General features: G+C 46.1%; 1 protein-coding gene across 2 annotated transcripts; it reads right to left on the bottom strand.

Moving 5' to 3' along the window:
• Positions 1-947: 947 nt before the first annotated feature.
• Actr8 (actin related protein 8) lies at positions 948-14,880 on the bottom strand. Of its 2 annotated transcripts, none has more exons than XM_021635221.2 (13): positions 14,629-14,880; positions 10,974-11,144; positions 9,853-9,963; positions 7,992-8,096; positions 7,580-7,753; positions 7,029-7,122; positions 6,677-6,809; positions 5,707-5,860; positions 4,904-4,999; positions 4,063-4,203; positions 3,071-3,335; positions 2,261-2,424; positions 948-1,194 (listed from the first exon to the last, which is right to left on the bottom strand). In XM_021635221.2, the coding sequence occupies exons 1-13, from the start codon at positions 14,749-14,751 to the stop codon at positions 1,051-1,053; spliced, it is 1,875 nt and encodes a 624-aa protein (XP_021490896.1). In that variant the 5' UTR covers positions 14,752-14,880; the 3' UTR covers positions 948-1,050. The 2 variants fall into 2 exon arrangements, with proteins under 2 accessions (XP_021490896.1, XP_060246771.1); XM_060390788.1 differs by having other exon boundaries at positions 10,974-11,107; positions 14,629-14,760.
• Between the last annotated feature and the right edge of the window lie 1,448 nt (positions 14,881-16,328).

Here is a 16,328-nt window from a genome sequence, read left to right as displayed (position 1 = left end):
TTATCAGGTTAAAGTTTAGCAGACGTCTCTTGCTCCTAACCTACTGAGTTCTGCCTGGTTATCCTTACAGTACCAGCAATTCTCCCACCTTGGACTTCTACCTCCCAAGCCAAGGCTGCTGACAGAAATGACAGGAGCAGATGCCTAACAGGCAGCTTAAGGAACTTTGCTCCACCTCCCCTCCCTCCCCGGCACTGTAGCCCCTGCCTACACCATGTCCAGCCTGTCCCTTGCTGCAGCTCAGAGACTTCCTAAGAGCCCAGGACCAGTGGTATGGATGGCTATGTTTAACTTTTCTCTACAATGTTCAGAGTCAAGTCAGCTGATCATACTGAACTCCAAAAGCTTTTACTTGGTTCATCAGGAAAATGCAAACTAGACACTTGAAGATGAAGTTATTAATTACAGCAGCCACCTGTTTTATTGTACAATACGGGCTAACAACTCTAAATCGTTCCCAAGCCATTTCTGTTTAACTTTAGGAAAGGAACAAGGTTTCCTTTTCAGGTACTGAGTTGCTCCTTTCCCTAAGCCTGCCCTAAAGGAATGAGGGTAACAAAACTAGCCAGCCTAGCCTTAAAGCCTTGCCTGTACTGGGCTCTGCACTGGTACTCTGTAAATCAAACTTTGTTATCAGATGTTGTAACAACAACATTGCAGATATACACACACAGGTTGGGGGTGAGGCGTTACAAAGACAATGCTTAGTTCCAAGAGGACCTTGAATGATGCACACAGACCCCAGACAGACCACTTGGATCTGCTGCTAGAATAAAAAGGGAAAACACAGCACAGCTGGTTCCAGCACTCGCACAGCACCCCTTGCTGCTGCATGGGGCTTCATGTTTCATCAAGCCAGAAGGCCCCACAGCAAGGCTTCCCATCAGGGAGGGAGTAGACCCGAAGGAAAGTAGACTGTAATTTCAAATCAGTGCCATACTTTAACATAAAGTTGAATTCATTTAATTCTAAGAAACAAGCTTCAAGGTCAATAAATTAAAATACATATATTCTTTAAGTCTTTTATGTGCAGAGAGCTAGTTTTGGTTTTCACCACACAAAAGCAGCGCGCTCCCGTAACATTCGGACACCAAAGCGTTGCCATTCTCGCTGATAAATCCACAGTTCCTGAGTGGTGTCCAAGCATGCCAATACTGCACCTCCCTTCCATGCAATCAGCCGGGGATCCATGTCCTAGACAAAGATAAAGCTATTTCAGCAAAGGCAGGTCAGACATACATGGCACCATTTTCTGCAAGTGGGGTTGGGACTCCTGCTCTGTCAATGGCAAACAAGCCAGGATTTATGTCTGTGTGAAGCAACAGGAAACTGGCTGGACTGTACCTCAGCTGTAGAGCACCGGCCTAACAATCCCCTGCACTGTAACAACCAGAACAAAAGGCAGAAATCACCCACATACCCGTCTCTGCTATAGCTGATGAGAACTCAATTTTTAATACTGAAGATGTCCCTGTCCACGATTTCACTGACATGCTTGGAGGTTCCAGCAGAGGAAGGAGACCTCTAAGAACCCCCCACCCACCCAAAGAAAACATCAGAACGCTGCCAGGAGTTCCAAATGCAGGTAGGACCTATTGCTAAATGCCTGGCTTTGTTTTTTTTTTTTTTTTTCAAAATAGTTCAAGAGAAAAAAGAAAGTCCTTTAAGATCTCCAGTCCACAGACTAGAGAAAGAAAGCCAGTCTCAATGCTGGCCAGGCACACCAGCATATTCCTTGAACCCCTAAAACTTGGGAGGTAGCAGCAGGAGTATCAGGAACTCAAGGCCAGCCTTAAATACGCAATAGGTTTGCATATGTCAAAAGATCAAATCAGGGCTGGAGAGAATGTGCAGGGGTTAATAACCACTCTTCCAGAGGACCTGGGTTCGGTACCCAGCACCTACACGCCAGGTCATAAACACCTTAACTCCATTTCCAGAGAATCTGATTTCCTCTTCTGGCCTCTGCAGGCACCATGTACATGTATGAGCACAGACATACATGTAGACAAAACACTTAAACATATAACATAAAACCAATCTTAAAACACCAAAGCAAAAGAAATCTAGCTGAGTCCAGAACTCTTGACATATTTGTGACCCAGTAGAAATTAATGTTTTCATTTCTCCAAGTTGCTAAAACTCCGCAGTCACAAGCCCATGCCTTCCCAGATTTCACTATCCACGCACATTGCCATTAGATGTAGCCAACGCTGGTTTCAGTTGAGTCCTGTCCAACTTGCATCATGAAACAACTCACCTTAGGCCTTGTGATCACATCCACATTCTCAATAATTCTCCTGAATGAAGGTGGCATTTTGTTGAGAATTCTGTGCTGGAGAAATTCTTGAGCCTTATGAAACATCAAACCACCTCCCACAACCAGGATAGAGCTGTACATCTTCTTTTTGGTATCATCAGATGCTGAAAAGATAGTGACATCCTGCCAATTACCCACCTACATGGCCAGTCCACTATCTGTCACCTGAACAACCTAACAGCCTCAAGATCTGCCCCCCCAAATCCACCCCCAACACTGCAGACGGGGACCTGCTGCCCAACTACTCTTACGATTAGAGTCAAACTTCTTAAGGAGGTGCATGGGAGTTCCAGTGTGCTATGGACTGCCTGGCTAAGCATGCTGGTTTAGCAGGCTTCCTCATCCCAGAATGCCACCAGCTTCTGAATGCTAACCCTCCAATCATCCTTCATATCTCTCATTACTCAAGAAAGCCACCTCTAGTTCCCCAAGAAAGAATTTTTTTTTTATTACATATCTTGATCAGAAACTCAGGAGGAACTCTTTAGTTCAACTCTAGCACCTACCAGAGTTGTAATTTATGGTCTGTGTGATAACCTTCATTGCTAGCACTAGACTAAAGGGCAGTGCAAGCGCTGTGGGGCCAGGGACCAGCTGCACTGCATTACTGTATTCCCAGCTCCTGGCAAGGCAAGGATGGAGGAGGCTTGATGATTTCTGAGAGAAAATGCTGCACATCTCAAGCACGACTGAGCCAGTTCACTTATCTCCACCTCCCTTCACTGTATCCTGGCACCCAGGTGTGCTTACAGCAACAGTCTACACTGTGCAAGATGGCCTTATCCAGGCCCAGGGCTTTTCCTTCAAACAGCGAGATGGCAGTCTTCCTGGACATCAGTGCAGTGAGGCCCTCCTCAGAGTCGTTGCCGGCCATCAAACAGTCTCCCTGCGAAGAGGCCAAATCCACCTCCTGGGAATGGAGTCTTTCCGGAAGGTCAGAGGACTGGCCACGGAGATCCCCTTCAAATCCAATGGGCTTGGATGCAGACTTTCGGTCAGCAATAGCTTTTGCAGACTGTAAATAAGACAAAGCAGTAGATGGTCTGAGTGCAACAGACCCTGCTGGCACTGTCCAAGTTACAGTGAGTCTACCCCTTCGATGACCTGAGAACGCCAGAAGCAAAACCCACCATAGTACAAGACAACCTGTACCCACGCCCAGGTAACCCGGGCATGGGGGTGAGCATGCTCTGTCAAGGCAAGCAGGCTCTGGAGTGGGCAGGCTCCAGAACCGTCCTATCAGTTGGTTTAAGATTGAAATATCAGCACAGACAGATGTCCTTTCTGTAAGCTGACTTTTCACTGGAATAGTTCAATGGGATCCACAGGCTAGTGGCTGCTAGGGAATCCTTATTGAATCCTTATTTTTAGATCCAATCTACCTCCTTCTTGCCTCTAGGACAGGAACAAAGACGAACAAGATTTCAACCCCTGGTCTCCATCATGAGCTGCTGATACCAGATTAGCAGTTAAGAACTTTAGTTTATGTCCTTAAGCAGACATCCAATTACTGGACCCAACAACTAAGCAAGCAAGCAACCACCAACAAACAATTCAGCTTTGAGGCCTACACCAATACTTTCTATATTAAGTAAGTACAGAATAATTAAAATTTTAACTCCTGTTCTGAAAGCAGTACCAGGTCGGTCTGCACTGCTGCACTGCTCACAAGGACCTGTTAATTCTGGGTAGAGCTCTCCTTTGTGCGGAAACGTCTCCTCTCCCACCAGAGTGCTGTGTACCTGTTCTTGCTTGCTCTGTGTGGCCAGCAAGTAATGCTCATCATGCGGATCCTCGGGGTCTCCCTGGGATCTGTGCTGCAAAGTCGTCATTTTCTGTCCGACAATCCCAAAAGTTGCTGGGTAAAACAGCGCCATTGGAGCCTGGGCACAGAAGGAAGAATGCTTAGCGAAAGATGCTGTCTCCTAGGAAAGGGTGGCTCTTCATTCTGCCCCCCACAAAAATCACCAAGCAGGTGCTCCCCATCACACTGGGCAGCATTCCTTCTGGGAAAGGGAGTGCATGACAGACTGGAAAACTCACAACGCAACTGGATGTGAGACATTCACAGCAAATGTGAAGTAAGTGCCTTATAATCTACTTTATGATTCCCTAGCAAGCCCAGTGCCCATCTGAAAACCCACCATGTTCTGAATAATTAAAAGAGGAGCCTGGGAGCTAGAGAGACAGCTCAGTGGTTAAGAGTGCTCTTGGCAGAGGATCTGAGTTTGGTTCCCAGCACCCATATTTGCAGCTCACATGCACCTGCAACTCTAGCTCCAGAATACCAGATGCCCAGTTCTGAACTCTGTGGGCACCTGCACACACACACATGCACATATCCATACAGACATACACATTTACACCTAATTAAGATATAATATTTTACAAAGAAGGTGGGGCAGATCTGTTCTAATCTGTATTCCAACAGGGGCTACTCTGGCTTGGGGGAATAACAAAACAACAATGAGCTGGCATTCTGATGTCAACACTGGCAGTTCTCTCTGTGAATGCATATTTCCTGTCTCACTGAACAGGGATCACTTTCTGTCTACCCATGAACACATACACTTGTCTGGTTACCTGGAGCTTTTCATCTCCTAATCGAAACTGGTAAAGCAGGGCAGGGGAATCTGGGTGCCGAATCTGAAACTCATGGTCCTGAAGCCCGGAGATGTCCTGATTTCAGGAAAAGATGATGACAGTAACAATGCAAGTTACTCCTCAGATTACGCAGAAGCCTCTGTACAGCCCACACGTGAAACAGCTACCCTCCAACTCTGCACCACTTACTGTCAACTTCATAAAACAAGACTTCAACTGTACTTTCTCTACGTTATTTCTGAGATCTCCGCCACCTGTATTTTTTTTGTTTTTTGGTATTTTTTCATTAGTGACAGCCATCGGAATAAAGACTCAGTAAGAATATGTCCTCAATAGCTGGGACATTTACAGTCTTTATGTTTCCCAAGTTTCATAAGATTCATAATTGTATCACCTGGATAAAGTTTAAAACTGAAGCAATCCACATACAACAGTGAGTTGATTAAGTGCTGATAATCCATCATATAAAAGTCCACAGAGCCACACTTAATCGAACATTGGCACCCATCTCCTTCCCTGTTACACTCACTCTCCTCAACCTTCATCCTTTGGCACAGCGGTCAGACCATGTGGTCAGTGCCTGCCTAATGCTCTGTCTACACCCTGAGACAGTCTTCACCGCCCTCACTGTGCCCAAGAGTCTCAAGCAGAAGAGCTTCAGCTTCCAGCCTTACCAAGGTAGCTGAACAGACACCATGAGACTGGTCAAGTTGTACGTCCCTTTAAATAGCTAACATTTTTACTGGAACCAAAGATAACGGCAACATTAGTTTTGTTCATACCTGATCTAAATGACAAAATGTTTCTTTGAGGTGCTGCAAGAGGAGACAATCCATTTTATTTGTTAACTGACACTCTCTGTAAGGGAACCCTGCTCGCTGCATAAGCCAGTAAAAGCACCTGGACACATCAGAGCCCCCATATGCCAGACAAAGCCTAAAGTAAAAAGAAAGGGGAAGATGGTTAATCTGCCTGTTAAGAAGGTACATAGCATGTTTTAAGAAATATCTGTTTTAAGAACTGAAAACAAAACAAAACAAAACAAAAACCAGGTAGATTGTAGATTAGAACTCCAGCTAAAATGAGTAGTGGAATGCCTTAAACCTGCCAGTTGTTTGCAAATAAGTATTCTGGACAAGGAAACTGAAGTCCAGTGTCTTTACCATATGGCAGACTGGCTTTTCACTCACCAGAACATAAAGGAGCCAAGCACCACCAAAAGAAGGTGTCAGAAATGTGAGCATCACAATGCAGTTTTGGTGGGAGGTCACAGACTCTTTACTTATCCTGGTTTGAAAACTACAGAATTAGAGGAACAGACCTATTTCAGTGCTCTCTGTATCGACCTCTGCATCAGCAACGTGACAAAGAGACAGTCACCATTAAGTTACTCACCACTGAGCAACGTGCACCATTATGATAAGACAGCAGATATTCAAAACCCTAGAGAACTTAGGCCTGAAAAACCTGGTTTGTTTCTACAAGACATGTGCGATAAAGCTTTGCTGTAAGGATGTAACTGACCACACAAAAGGAGCTAACTTGCTCCCAGGAACTACTACTGTGAATGCAGGCTGGAAAGCTTCCTATGATCAAGGTCATCTGAATAAATTAGCCTTGCCAGAACTTACACCTCCATTCTCGCTGGACTCCTCTGCAGACTTCATTTCCTATATAATTTCTGGCCTGCGATAATGTGAACTGACTGCGACGGACGAGCAGTCAGAAAATGACACTTCCTAAGGGCCTTACCGTGTGTTTCGGTGAGACACCCCATCTTCCACACAGCACACGCTCGTTTTCTGGTCCCCAACATCTACAACACACGTGCTGCTTAAGCCACTCCCGAAGGTGGCACACACAGACTCCTGATGGACCACAATCCCTAATATTAAAGAGGCAGAGGGGTGACCATCAGAGGCACGGCAGCAGGCACCTTGACACAAATGACAACCCAATTTAGGAACCTAGAAATCTCTGAGAAAACACCTAAGGAACACCAGTTCTTTCAGAATACACATTTAAATAAGTCAGTGAATTCAACTAACCTTGTCAGTGCAAAGGAACAGTTTAAAGGGTTTCAATGGAACCTCAGGAGGCATACCTGAAAAGCCCATCTTCATTAGTATCATATGCACCAGCTCTTTCACATGCTGTTTGTTATAGATATCAGGGATTAACAAGATGCACCTATAATACTGAAGAACAGTGAAAAACAAAAGAACGTGTCAACACGAGTCTAGTCAAGTCCAATCCCATAATGCCCATTCCCTAGGGAGGCTTCCCTGCATGGGGGCAGGAGCTACAGACACAGGCCCTGAGCAAAACCTCAAACCTCTTGTTTTCAGGAGAAACCAGGAACAGCAAAAGTTCCCTGACTCCTCAGAATCACTGTAAATGTTTGACATGGAAACCTGGGGAGCTAATATGCCTGAGCCATGAACAGGAGCAAGCTTAGACACCAGAGCAATGCTCAGACACCAAAGAAACTGTTAGGGGACAGAAATCACTGGAGGGGAGTAAGCAAAAAAGATATTCCCAATACCCAACAGTTGAGAATAGCTTCAAGGACAATGTACTGCACACAATTCAGTAAGGAGTACTTGTATTCACCAAGAATCTTAAAGAAACCCAAATAGCTGAACGTTCCCTCACCTTTAAATCTTTTAGTGGGATTTCCAAATACTTTTGTATTGCATGAGACCATATCACTTCAATATCTGCCAGCACAGCCGTTAGGGAGCCCCCAGGGCCTGGGTGGATATTCAACTGACCCCTTCTGATAGGCCAGTGAATGTTGTAGCAGTCCAGTGGGTTGACATACAAGGCCTAGGAAAGGAAGATGGACACCGTCAGAACTATCTCCACAGGTTTGCTGGACGCACACTCACAGCTCTAAGGTCAGTAGCATTTTCTGAATGCTCTAGATCCTGTGCATGGGGTATCCCAGTGTAAATATCCGCTCCTCAAAAACAGGAACAAGGAATGTCACCAAACACCAGAGTGAATTTCAGGCTCGACCATGGGTTTGGTTTTTTCCATTTCAGCCGCGGTCACAGTCTCTCACCTCTTCTCCTACCAAGTACTCGGGCTGGTGGGACGTGTTGGTCCACTTGTTCCCAGAGCAGTGGTCTAGAATAGCGGGTCGCATCTGCTTGTTGTAGGAGCGCGTCTGGGAAGAGAGAGCAGAAAATGAGCTGTGTTTATGCAGGCAGCCAGGGCCAGGGTCCCCTGGTCTCCTCTCAGACGCTGAGACACGTGGGGAGATACCGACAGTCCTCTCCCTCCTGCCACACCTCCCTTCTTGGAAATTCCGCCTTGTATGTGCATGAAGACTTGGGGAACAAATGCGAACCCTGTGGGTGCCACAGCATTTTAGTGACAGGTCACATACACAGCAGTGCTGGTGAAGGGTCACCGTGGAGGTGGAACCTTCTGACGGCACACCCACAGCTCGCAGCACACAGCTTCACTTGTATGTTGATGCTGACATAAGCAGGCTGCCAGCCACACCAGAGCACGGCATGCACAACCACACACAGTGTATGACCCTGAAATAAGCAAGCACGCTTCAGTCTACACTATTTCTTGTTTGGAGCGTATTCCTTCTATTTTCAAATTTTGAAAACGTTTAGGTAGGCCCAGCCCTGAGGCAGGTCCTTTGGAGGCGATGCAGAATAAATCAGTCCTCACAGGAACTGGCTGTTCTGCCCCTTATTGCCCATGACACCTTCCCATGCAACAAGACAGTGATATCGGTGATCCTGAAACTGTGTGGGCTCGGGAGGGCGTGTGTCTTAGCTTAGTCCTTAGCGAAAAGTTCAAAAGTGATAAAAAAAATTCAAACAGCTTATTCTGACACCAGTATCTTTCCGGTGATTATGAAAGAATGAAGTTATAATGTGTGGTGCATCTCCCGCATGCTGAGGTTGGTGTGTGCTGCCCCGCAGCTATGGCTGCCCTGTGCAGATGAATGTCCTGGCAGGGTCCGGTCAACATGAAACCCTGGAAGTGGACACAGAACTCCTCTGCGATGCTCACAATGCGTGTACTACTGCAGATGGTGGCGCTGTGGTAAAGCCTGTCTCATGTCCTAACAAACACATCACTTTAGTTGTAGTTCCAACTGCTAAAGTAAGGTTCTGCTCCCCGAAATCTTAACTACTGTCGAGTCCTTAGTTTGAGCCCACGCTTTCTCATGATTCAAGTCTTTCTATATGCATTCCTTTCCAATGTTTCACACAAACAAAACCCTTCACCAAAAAAGTTGAAACATTTTAAAGTTTGTAAATTATTATTAAAGACATTAAAAACAGACACTTAGTGTCTGGTGTTTATGAAGTCTACAGGAGACAGAAATGTCCTCGGCCTTCCCAATTACTCCCTACTCACTCACTGACCAGGGCAGTGTCTAGCCACACAAATGCTGCTCATAAGGAGTAGCCTAGTGCTGTCCACCGGCTCTACTGGATTTTCTTCCAAATATTTACTTATTTTCATTTTACATGTATGAGTGTTTACTTGCATGGATGTATGTGGACCATATACCTGCCTGATGCCCTCGGAGGCCAGAAGGATCAGGCCCTCTGGAAGCGGAGTTACAGATGTGGGTGTTGGGACCTGCATGTGGGTCCTCTGTAAGAGCTGACTCTGCAGTCCCCACTGCATCTTTAAATAGTTACACACAGACATCTCTGTTGTAAACTGGCTACAGAACTCAGCATAGTAACATCATGTAGACATGTGGGGGCTGGAGCAACAGGCTGGGGTGTTGAGCCAGCAGAAGATGCAGTGTCTTCTGTCATAGATGCTAGTGCATGGACAACAAAGTCTGCCAGGGTTACAGACAGATCCCCACAGCTACGCAACACACGGCTAAATCAAGAGAGGTGGGAAAATAATAAATCTGAAGGAAAAGTTGACTGAACCTGTTCTGGTGACACAGGGATTCGTCTTGTACCATTTGACATCTTTTTAGACCATATTGCCTGGTCCACCATTTTAAGGCCATTTTGTCTTTGTTCGTTACTTTCAGGTTTCTGGGAAGAAACAAAAAAGGTGGTCAGCAGTGAAGAGAAAACAAGGCACGCTACTAACTTACGCCATCAACAGAGAGTTTCTCTCATCAACTGGGAGCATTTCTTTAGTCTTTGTTTAGCCATGGTAACCCTAAGAAGTCCAGAGCTGGGTGTGGCAGTACATGCCAACATCCAAGTATTGGTGAGGCTGACACAGGAGTTCAAGGGCAGCCTGGACTATAAGGGCAGATCCTATTTCAAAATTCAAACAAAGTGAGTCAAAATGGAACCCTAACAAGCCTACTACTATCTGCTAAGTTCTATAACCTCAAGTGTCTTGTGACAGATTAAAAAAAAAAAATAGCACTATTCAAATTACAGCCAGGCATGGTGGTGCACACGAGGAAGAGGCTAGCAGACTTCTAGGAGTTCAAGGTCAGCCTGGTCTATACAGTGAGTACCACCTAAGCTGGAACTACACTGTGAGACTATGTCTCAAAAAAAGTATTTCAGAGACTTCAGAGACTCTTCACAGCTCTATGTAATACTTATCTTTATGATTATCAGTATCACACTGCTTTGTATATTTCTGATAAATCATGAAGTATTTCAAGTTACTAAGATATTGTAAATTATTTTTTGTGGGCAGCCCCATCCCCTAGGCGCGAGCTTGAACTGGGTAAGAGTGGAGAGCGTGAGCTGAGTGCACAGAAGCACGCACGCATGCATCTGTTTCTCACTTGGCTCTACACTGTGGACACGACTGGCTTCTTAAGTCCCTGCCACCCCGACTTACCCACCACGAAGGACTGTAGCCTGAATTTGTGAAAAGAATAAGCCCTTCCTCCCTCGATTGCTTTTCTTAGATTGTTTTATCACAGTAATAGGAAATGTAACTAGCTAAGATGAAAACCATACTCGCAACCCTGAATGAATGATTCTATTTTTAAAAAGCAGAACTCTGAGGGTTTGTGCTCAAGATTCCCAGACACACTCTAACCCTAGCTGATCCCCAGCTCCTCCTGACCTACATTTAGTCCTTCCCTCAGGAGCCAGTTGTCCTTGTACAGGGGCTGCCCCTGCTGCTTGTGTCTTCGTGCAATGACATGAGGAATGCTGGCAGGAAGTGTGTCGGTGGCTCGACCAATTCTTAAAGTTGTTGAACCTGGGTGTATGACAACAATAAAGTTGCTCTGGATTTGCTGCAGACATAAAAAAACAAATATTATGTTAGTAACACACAGGTAACAGGTTAACTAACACACAGGAAGACATTATATGATGTTCTAGTTAGGGCGACAGCTGCTGTGATGAAAGAACATGGCAAAAGCAATTTGGGGAGCAAATGTTTACTTAGCTGACACTTCTGTATCACCATGGAAGGAAGTTAGACAACAACTCAGAGCAGGAACCTGGAGGCAGGGGCTGCTGCAGAGGCCATGGAGGGTGCTCCTTATTAGCTTGTTACTTCTGGCTTGCTCAGCCTGTTTTCCTCACCAGGACCACCAGCCCAAGGACGGCACTGTCCACAATGGGCTGGGCCCTCCTACATCAATCACTGATTAAGAAAATATTCCACAGGCTTGCCTACGGCCCAATCTCATAGAAGCATTTTCTCACTTGAGGTTCCTCCTCTCTGATGACTTTAGCTTATGTCAAGTTGACAAAAACTCACCAGCACAGACTACTAGACTGAAAAGCATCAAAATTATCCAGTGAAGAGTTAAGAGATATTACATTTGCTCTTCTGAACGAAAATTCTTTTATGTTCACTTGAACTGACTCATAGTACACACTTTAATAAATCCTCACTTACATGAACAAAACTAAACTCACCCAGTGCAAATTACTATATAATTATTGAGCGTATACCAGAAAATGTAGGTAGAATGGTGGTTAGGGTCAAGTCTCTACTGTCAGAGAACTTTCTGTTTAGTAAAAAATACAAATGGATGAAAGAGAAGATGGTGGAAAGTGCACCTAAGGCTTCTGTGGATAGAAGAGGAAAGAGCCTAAGCCTTCCCTACTGATATCTGGACTGAGAAGCTCCATGAGGCTCGAGAATCTGCCAACTGAAAAAGCTTCTGGGGTGACGAGTACGAGTTCAAGGAAGAAAATAATGTAAGCATAGCACTACTGCTTCATAGTGTTGGAAGCAATATCCACTGACAAGCTCAGCATGTGCTTGTCACTGTGTGTGCTATTTACCTGATCTGCTAAGACCCTGGGGTTAAAAGTCAGAGTTTACAACTCCATCCTAGTACGTCAGAAGAGGAAATGAACAGAAGCTGACAATGCAGAACAAATCCAGACAAGGAAGGCGATGGCTGGGAGCTTTTATGGAATAACTATTTTAGGTTTGTATCGGAAAGAATTCAAGCTTACTTGGGAAAACTTCTGTCCCCAAAACTTGAGTCATGCAGTTTCAGCAGAGAGTAAGGGAAGGACAGACCTTGGCTATGCCTCTGAAAGCAGGGAATCTGGAATGGGCAGACAGCTCAACAGTTAAGAGGGAGCAGTGCTCTTGCAGAGAACCAGAGTTCAGTTCCCAGCACCCATGTCAGGCAGCTCACTACCACTTACTCCAACCTCATGAATATGACGCCCTCTTCTGGACTCCACGGGTACCTGCACTTACATGTGCATACCCTCCCCCATCCATGTACATAATTCTTTAGAATAATTTTTAAGAGCTTCTGTTAAAAAGAGAAAAAAGACAGAATTATCTATTGAGAACCATAATCCCAGCCTGACTCCTTGGTACCTTCTTCACCCTGTCCTTGCTGCATATCTTCTTTCAAAACATTTCTGTGGCTCACACATATAATAAAGGCTGCAGCCTCCTCAATCAAGACCTAGCCTAGCTCTAGAACTGTTGTCCTTTCAGTCTATTTAATCTTTTCAACCTTTTTTATTTTATTTATTTTTATTTTTTTAAGACAGTTTATGTAGCAAGGGCAGGGCTAAAATTCACAAGTTCCACTTCCCAAGTTCCAAGTTTTAGCTTGCAGCCATGTGCCGCTATGCCCAACTTCAGTCCAGACTTCTGTTGATTACAAAACTCAACGGCTCTGGAGCCTTCCTTCATCAATGCAGTTCCTGCTGCCTGCAATCTTCTTTCTCTCAGGTACATCTACCTCTTCTCTTCAGGAACGAATTAAATGTCACCAAGAGTAAATCTGCTGGACCCTTCATAACGTGACCTTATAGCATTCCTTCTTTCCATCATTACTCCTGTCTGTCTGCCATCCCAACAGACAGTAAGCCTCTAGAGGGGAGGGACACTTCTGTCCTGTGTACTACTCCATCCCAGCACATGGTGTTGGCATCACTGTGCTATGGAGGGATGTTCTCCCCAATCGACTGGGGAGAACAGATAGAGCTATATCTGTCTGCGACCCATCAGGGACACCTGGACCTCAGCAACGACCCACAGTATGTGAATTAATTTCCTAAAGCATTATTTTTTAGTAATTACGTATTTTAATGTATTAGGAAAGAAACCCAGCAGTACACCCCACACATGATTTCCTGGGTATTATTTGCTACTTAAGCTGAGACTGAGAGAAGTCCATACAGTCCAGGTGCCACAGAGGGTATGGAAGTCAAAGGCTGTGACACAACTCACTGGAGTGTACAAAAAGGACCACACGATTCACAGAGCTGCTATAAATTCAACCCACCACCTGCTCTAATGGCGTTCCTGCCCCGTCAAGTTCTGGTGAGGGTGCCAGAATTAATCATGTGGCTTGGATGTAGAATGGTGGCCCTAAAGGAATGCTAACTGCTCAATCTGACACCCAACATAAAACCGTAAACTTAAAACACTAAGATTGTTATTTCGCCTTTTGTTTGTGTTATATTTGCTGATGTAAATATCTGATGGGTGGGATATCTGATGGACTTGCAACCCTCTGAGAACCGCTTGCAACGTGCTGAGAACCTTGCATAGCTGTCTAACCTCTCACTAAATCTCTAGCCTCTTGGAGACCTCTGCCCTCCTGGTCAAGGCTGGAGAATACACTGCATTTCCACTCCCTCCTTCGGGCGGTCCTCGGAACTAGTTTATCCCACAACAAACTGCATCTTTCAGCGGCCCTGCCGGGTAGATCATTTAATCCTTGCATGGGACAGGAAGAAGGCTCAGAAATGGTCCACAGGAAATCCTGAGTGTCTAACCTCTCTCCCTGCTATTTCTTCGGGGAGCTGTGCACTGCCGCCCCCCAACCCCCGCTTTCCCTAATGGAATGGGTTTTCTTTACTCATCAGTGGGGTTAGTGGGTGTGTGTGTCACGCTATTCTATATAGAATTTTTTACTTAACCTTGTTATTGACACTCAGGCTCTTAGTGTCTAGGGAAAGGCTACCTTTCCCCCGCTTTTAAATGTGAAATGACCCCCACTGTCTTGAGATTCGCGAACAAAGGAACAGGCTGCAGCTCTAACCATCCCTGAACAAGCCTGAGGGCCGGGCGGCACCGAACTGTGGCATCTTACAGCGGAGACCTGGAGCCTGTGCACCCCGGACCTGCCCTGCTCCGCGCGACTTCGCACGGGGACAGGCCCGGCGTGCAGGGGAGGGGCCCCGAATCCTTCCGCCTCCGCCCGGCCCCTCGGCCCGACAGCAGCCGCGGCCCAGGCTGGCCGCGGGCTAACCGAGGCCGGCACCGCCCCTCCCGCGCCTCACCTCCTGCAGCGACTCGGGCACCAGCGCGGGCACGATGGGCCGCTTCACGCCGCGCTGCTCCTTCTCCTTCTCCCCGCCCTTCTCCTTCCCGTTCTCCGTGTCCCCCTTCTCGGCTTGAGTCATCCCTGCCACCGCCGACCACCACCAGCCCGTGGGTTCAGGAGCACCGCCGCCACGGCGAGCGCAGGAGAGCCATTGCGCAGGCGCACCTTTCCCGGGCTGCCCATAGTCAAGATGGCCGCCACTGGCGTCGGCCCTGGAGAATTCTGGGAACGAGGGACAGCCGGGGTTGGAGTATGGGTTTTCCGTTTTTTTTTTTTTTTTTTTTTGTGATGATGGGGACCGAACCCAGGGACTTATGAACGGTCAGTATGACTCTATTACTAGTGAGCTACACGCCCAGTGTAATTGACACAGGTTTTGTTTTTTTCTTTTAGACAGGGACTCACTACTTAGCCCTGGCTAGCCTGGAACTTGCTATGTAGATCAGGCTAAACTTCAACTCAAAAAATTAAAGATGTATGCCACCTCACCTAACTAATTTTGAGGGCTCTGTGAGAGTGAGGTTAGCTAGTCTCATTTTGACCCCATAGGTCTTCACTCACAGGTTTCACTATACTCCTAGTTCTTCTCACAGTTCCCTGGTCCTGCTCAGTCCGGCCTGATTGGGTTTCTCTGGCACTTGCTTTGTAGACCAGGCTGGCCTCGAACTCACAGAGATCTTCCTGCTAAATCAAAGGCATGTGCTGCTCCAGCCTGGCAAATAAGGAATTCTTAATTCTTATTCCCTTGTAGGAGGTGGGGCAGGGCATGGCAAAACTCCAACAATAAATATGTAATTTGGCGGCTCATCCATTGCTTCAACACCCAAACCATCCCTAAATGACTTAAAAAAAAAAAAAAACTCTCTTTAATTCATTCACTTCTTTGAATGCGATGTTACTCAGCCCACTCCTGCTGGATGACTACAGCAGCCTCTAAGCTGGGCTCCTCTTTAGTCCAGTTCCTGAGAAGCTGTCCAGACAGCTGCTCAGTGTTTTATTACAAATGAATCCATTGTGGCTGCACACACACACACAAAGTCATTCCAACACTCAGGAGGACTGCTTCAAGTTTATGGCCAACTACCTTCCATACCATACTTGATCTAGTTCCTGACATATTTCTCTGTGTGCACTGCACACCTGCAGATCCAGAGGACATTGGGTTGTCTTCCTCTATTTCTCCAGTATTTTCTTTTTCTTTTTTCTTTTTTTTTTTTTTGAAACAGACTTTTTCAATAAACCTAGAGTTCATCTGGTAGCCAGCAAGCAACCAGATCCTGTCTCTGACAGCTGGGGTTACAGGTGAATACAGGTCTTACCCAAGCCTATGTGGGTGCTTTGAATTCAAGACCTCAAGCAAGCACAGCTTGTGCTCTTATCCACATAGCAGCCCTTCAGCCACTTTTAATCCTGTACCTTTCTCTCTCATGCCTGTGGTCTATAAAGCTTCATTTTTATTTTTTGCTTTTGTGTGTGTGTGTGTGCGTGTACTCTGGTAAGGTGTTATGTGGAGGTCATGGGCAGCCCTTTCTCCCATGTAGGTTCTAGGAATAGAACTCAGGTCAGCCAGGCTTGGCAGCTACTGTTCTTACCTGCTCAGCCACATCATCAGCCCATATACTTAATTTCTGACGTTAAGTGCCATCATCAGGCTGT

This window comes from Meriones unguiculatus, chromosome 9, assembly GCF_030254825.1.
Source record: "Meriones unguiculatus strain TT.TT164.6M chromosome 9, Bangor_MerUng_6.1, whole genome shotgun sequence".
In the NCBI taxonomy this organism is placed as follows: domain Eukaryota; kingdom Metazoa; phylum Chordata; class Mammalia; order Rodentia; family Muridae; genus Meriones; species Meriones unguiculatus.
The sequence above is the reverse complement of the archived record's forward strand: the minus strand, read 5'-3'. Positions and strand labels throughout refer to the sequence as shown.

What these genes read in the sequence shown, in the direction of transcription:
- Actr8 (XM_021635221.2), bottom strand. Translation starts at nt 14,751, where the DNA reads ATGACTCAAGCCGAGAAGGGGGACACGGAGAACGGGAAGGAGAAGGGC. An exon ending in CATTTTGTCATTTAGATCAG is followed by an intron (nt 5,000 to 5,706) that starts GTATGAACAAAA and finishes TCCTGAAATCAG; the next exon opens with GACATCTCCGGGCTTCAGGA. An exon ending in TAGGAGATGAAAAGCTCCAG is followed by an intron (nt 4,204 to 4,903) that starts GTAACCAGACAA and finishes TTCTGTGCCCAG; the next exon opens with GCTCCAATGGCGCTGTTTTA.